A 5641-nucleotide genomic window follows, 5' to 3' on the forward strand; every position below is an offset into this window, starting at 1 on the left:
CTAGCTACAGGGAAGGATTTAGTTGATGTAGAAGCTGGGGACCTCACTTTCTGGGTGGGTGATGAAAAAGTTGTGTTCCATCTTTGCAAGTCAATGAGGCAGCCTAATAGCAACAAAGTGTGTTCGTTTGTGGATCTTGTGACCGAAGTGATTGTTGAAGACACAAGTGCTGTGATTAATGTGGAAGACCCATTAGAAGCTGCGATGTTGAATCATGATGTGGATGAGAAGGAAGGCTTGGTGGAATATGTCAAGGTTTTGCAAGGAATGGGTTCATATACATATGAGCCCCGAAAACTTTCCTTGGATCTTGAGAACCGGAAGACTCCACCAACAAAGCACTCAATCAAGGAGCCTCCTACATTAGAGTTGAAGCCCTTGCCTTCACACCTCAGGTATGAGTTCTTAGGCCCTTATTCCATTTTACCTGTTATTCTTTCCTCGTGCTTAACTAACGTGCAGGTAGATGCCACCCTTGTGGTGCTCCAAAGGAGGAAGAAGGCAATAGGTTGGATATTGGCAGATATTCAGGGTATAAGCCCCACCTTTTGCATGCACAAAATCATATTGGAAGAGATGCCAAACCCTCCATGGAACATCAAAGGCGGTTGAATGAGGCCATACAAGAGGTAGTCAAGAAAGAGATCATCAAATGGTTGGATGCTGGGGTTGTCTACCACATTTCTGATAGTTCATAGACTTTGCCGGTGCAATATGTCCCAAATAAGGGGGATATGACTGTGATTACAAATGGCAACAATGAGTTGATCCCCACAATAACTGTCACTGGTTGGAGAGTATGCATGGATTATAGGAAGCTCAACAAAGTGGCTTAGAAAGACCATTTTTGCTTTCATTTCTTGATCAAATGTTGGATAGTTTGGCCGGACGTGCTTATTATTGCTTCTTGGATGGGTATTCCAGATATAACCAGATTGTTATTGCACCTGAAGACCAAGATAAGACCACTCTCACTTGTCCGTATGGCACATTTGCATTCTCAAGGATGACGTTTTGTTTGTGTAATGCACCGACTACTTTTCAGCGGTGTATGATTCACGGATATGGTAGAGGACTTCCTCAAGGTTTTCATGGATGATTTCTTTATTGTGGGGGATTCTTTTGAAGAGTGTTTGGGTAATCTTGATAAGGTATTGGCACGCTATGACCTAACCCTAGCTATGGGTTTAGCTGGGTATTGAATTTTAGGGCTTGAATGTGTATGTGTTAGTGATATTTAGTCTAGTTCTTGATAGAACTATAGAATTAGTGCTTGCAAACAATGATTCATGCCTTTATGACTTAGTCTCTACTTGAGAAAGAGGGACTGAGTCTAGGAGAGCTAGGCTAATAAAGAATTGAGGTGAACTCAAGAAATTGATAGCTCCAATTAAAGGGTTAAACCTAGAGATAATAATACCCGACTTGAGCTAACATCACTTGAATTACATGAATATTCATTTGGACTTGAGAAAGCCAAATTGGGCAAAATCACTCAAACTACTGAGAGGTATAGAGTGAGTTCCGGGGTGTGATAGCTATATTACGACCCCAATTAATCACACGATTGCCCTTGATTTTTGCTACCCATTGGATATCTACCTAGGTGGAAGTCACTACCCTAGTCCCTTTAAACCCTTGAAAATCAACGATAAAAACATTATATTTAGTTTCAAATATTGCATGCAATAGAATAGAAGTAGAAGTAGAAATCAAACCAAACATTTGCGGAAGTGTAATTAGATTCAAAACCTGTATCTAACTTAGATATAAACCTAATTCCAATTATTAACTCATTGTGGATTCGATCCCGACCTAGTTGGGTTAAAATTGCATCGACCATCCTCTCTACTCAATAGTAGTGTATGCTTGGACCTGATCAGGATCATGTGTATATATGTATATGCAAAACTTAATGTATTTGAAGAAGCAATAATACATGACTGTTGGGAATGGGAAAGCATGAGAAATCTCCAATTGTGGTGAATCTACACGTTGACTAATAAGAATGGGAAAGCTTAGACAGAGAAAAAATTTTCTAACTTTTTTGCTTGATGCTTTAGTGAACATCTAGGCAGAAATATTTTAGTTTTTAAAGTTTTGCTCTTACACACTATTTTAAAGAACAACAGAGACAATTAACATTTGACAATAACCTTAAAAATTGAAGCTTTGTTCTTTAGTTCTCGCAGTTTCCATCCGGGCAGATGTCACAACCCCAATATCCCTCCTGAGGATGTCGTTATGGCACCTAGTCTCTAAGACTAGGTAAGTCAAACATACATGAAGAATTAACAAAAATAATAATAAAACTCCCCCGACTCTCTAACTCTCTCTTCTCTCCTCTCTCCATATTTCTCTCCCCCCTCTCTCTCCATTTTCCCCAAGCCGTGTGTGTGTGTGTATGTATTTGTTTGCAGGCGTGTGCAGTAAATCAGTGTCGGGCGACTACAAGTTTTCTAGTAGAATTCAGTCGACGGGATCTAGCCAATATAATCAAGTTTCCGGTGTGTCCATTTCTTTTCGGTGACATTCCATCTAAGGGTCTTTTTCTGTCAGTGACGCCTTATATTTCCGGTTGACGTCCAGATCCTATCCTTCTTGAATTCTTTTCTTTCCTATCATATTTGTACCTTTAGTTAGACTAATTGCTCTAGCACTTACTTGCTATACTACATTCATTTAGCATCTTACTATTTTCTTTCCCTAGTTTACCTTGTTGCGTGTTGTAGTGGTACTAGCATAGTATCTCTTGATTTAGAGTGGCTGGGTGTATAGTGGTAGCATGAAGTCATGTCCTAGGGTGGGGCGGGGGGCTGGGGTTAACGAGGGTAAGGGGGACCTTAGGCTGAGAATTGGATCTTGGAATATTGGGACATTGACGGGGAAGTTTATAGAACTAGGGAGGATTCTCTACAAGAGGAAGATCAACATAGCGTGTGTCTAGAAGACTAGATGGATGGGTAATAATGCGCGGGATGTCAACGGGTATAAACGTGTATTCGGGGCAGTCTAAGGGCAAAAACGGGGAAGGAAATTTAGTAGATAGAGAACTTAGAGAGCTGGTGGTAGATGTTAAGAGGGTGAACGATATGTTGATGGTCATTAAATTAGTGGTGGGTGGGCTTACTTTAAGCATAATTAGCGCATACACACAACAAGTAAGCTTGGACGAGGAGGTCAAAAAGCATTTCTAGGAGGATTTGGATGAGGTGGTATGCAGTATTCCACACACCGAGAAACTTTTCATAGGGGGTGATTTTAATGGCCATATTGGAAAGATGACTAAGGGGTATGACGATGTACACTGCGGGTTCGGTTTTGGAGTTAGGAATGAGGGTGGTGCTTCGCTGCTGGATTTTGCTAAAGCTTTTGATATAGTGATAGTTAACTCGTATTTTCAGAAGAAGGAGGACCACTTGGTCATGTTCCGGAGTATGGTGGCCAAGACCCAGATTGATTATCTTCTCTGCAGCTAGAGGGATAGAGGTTTATGCACAGATTGCAAGGTTTTACCGAGTGAGTAGCTCTCGACACAACATAGGCTCTTGGTAATGGATTGGAGATTAAGAAAGTGAGGAAGAAGAGAGTGGTGAATGATCAACCCATAATAAAGTGGGGAGCCTTGACTAAGGACAAAGCTCAAGAGTTGGGGGAGAAGTTATTGGCTATGGGGGCTTGGAGGAGTAGTGGGGATCCGAGTAATATGTGGACCACGACAGCGGGCTATATTAAGGAGGTTTCTAGGGAGGTGCTAGGGGGAACAAAGTGCCACTCTAGAGGTCACAAATGGGACTGGTGGTGGAATGGAGAGATCCAAGGAAGATTGGAAGCCAAGAAAGCGGTATTTATAGCTAATAGAGAGCGCCGACAAGGAGGAGAAGAGGACAAACATGGAGCACTAGAAGAAAGCAAAGAAAGAGGCAAAGTTAGTGGTCATAACAGCTAAATCTGCAGCCTTTGAGTGCTTTTATGAGGTACTTGGAGGCAGAAGTGGTGACAAGAAATTGTTCAGGTTATCCAAGGCGAGGGAGAAGAAGTATCGACACTTGGACCAAGTGAGGTGCATCAAATACAAGGAAGGCAAGGTGTTGGTGGAAGAGGCGTGTATTAGGCACATGTGGCAGACATACTTTCATAGACTCCTGAACGAGGATGAGGCCTGTAATATTGTGCTCGGGGAGTTGGAGAACTCAGAAAGCCGGTGAGATTTCAGGTTTTGTAGGCGTATTAAGATTGGATAAGTTGAGGAGACTATGCAAAAGATGAGTAGGGGTAGGGCGATCAGACCAGACGAGATTTCGATAGAATTTTGGAAGGACGTAGGTTAGGCAGGGTTGGAGTGGCTTACTGGATTGTTTACTGTCATTTTTAGGATGAAGCGGATGCCGAAAGAATGGAGGTGGAGTGTGATGGTCCCATTGTACAAGAACAAGGGTGATGTCCAAAACTGCACCAACTATAGGGGTATCAAGCTGCTGAGTTATACCATGAAAATTTGGGAAATGGTATTGGAGAGGAGGGTGAGAAGGAGTGTGTCTATTTCAGAGAATCAGTTCGGATTCATGTCGGGCGGTCGACTACAAAAGCCATCCATCTTGTGAGAAGGTTGATGGATCAATATAGGGAGAGGAAGAAAGAATTACATATGGTGTTCATTGACTTAGAAAAAGCCTACGACAAAGACCCTAGGTATGTTTTATGGAGATGTTTGGAGGTTAGCAGCGTTTAGGTAGTGTTCATTAGGGTGATAAAGGACATGTATAATGGAGCTAAGACTCGGGTGAGGACTGTGGGAGGGGATTCAGGTTATTTTCCAATGGTGATGGGATTGCATCAGGGATCAGCTCTTGGCCCCTTTTTATTTTCCCTAGCGATAGATGTGCTGATGCGTAACATCCAAGGGGAAGTGCTATGGTGTATATTATTTGTAGATGATATAGTTCTTATTGACGAGACGCGCGACAGGGTTAATGATAAGCTGGAGGTATGGCGACAGAACCTGGAGTCTAAAGGTTTCAAGTTGAGCAGGACAAAAACAAAATACTTGGAGTGTAAGTTCAATGTTGGGACGCATGAAGCAGAAGTAGACGTGAAGCTTGATATCCAAGTCATCCCTAAAAGAGATAGTTTCAAATATCTTGGGTCTATTATACAAAGTGACGGGGAGAATGACGAGGATGCCACACATCGTATATGAGTGATTGAAATGGAGGCTTCTTATTGGTGTTTTGTGTGATAGGAATGTGCCACCTAAAATTAAAGGAAAGTTCTACAAAGCGGTAGTTAGACTGGTCATATTGTATGGAGCCGAGTGTTGGCCAGTCAAGAAATCTCATTCCCAAAAGATGAAAGTAGAAAAATGAAGATGTTGTAATGGATGTGTGGGCATTCCAAAAAAAGATAAGATTAGGAATGAATATATTAGGGACAAAGTGGGTGTGGCTCATGTGGAAGAGAAGTTGAGGGAATCGACGCTAAGATGATTTGGTCCTGTGAATAGGAGAGAAACTGATACCCCAGTTAGGAGGTGCAAGAGGTTGCCTGTGGTAAGTCTGAGGAGGGGTAAAGTGAGCCCTAAGAAGAACTGGGGTGAGGTGATTAGGCAGAACATGGATCTGCTCCAACTTACCGAGGACAT

At 42.2% G+C, this 5641-nt stretch overlaps 1 protein-coding gene across 1 annotated transcript; it reads left to right on the forward strand.

Annotated features, from left to right (window-relative positions):
- Positions 1 to 3281: 3281 nt before the first annotated feature.
- Positions 3282 to 4441, forward strand: LOC138879990 (uncharacterized). Its single transcript, XM_070159638.1, has 3 exons — positions 3282 to 3422; positions 3545 to 3928; positions 4376 to 4441. The coding sequence occupies exons 1-3, from the start codon at positions 3282 to 3284 to the stop codon at positions 4439 to 4441; spliced, it is 591 nt and encodes a 196-aa protein (XP_070015739.1).
- Positions 4442 to 5641: the final 1200 nt, after the last annotated feature.

This window comes from Nicotiana sylvestris, chromosome 10, assembly GCF_000393655.2.
Source record: "Nicotiana sylvestris chromosome 10, ASM39365v2, whole genome shotgun sequence".
Classification (NCBI taxonomy): domain Eukaryota; kingdom Viridiplantae; phylum Streptophyta; class Magnoliopsida; order Solanales; family Solanaceae; genus Nicotiana; species Nicotiana sylvestris.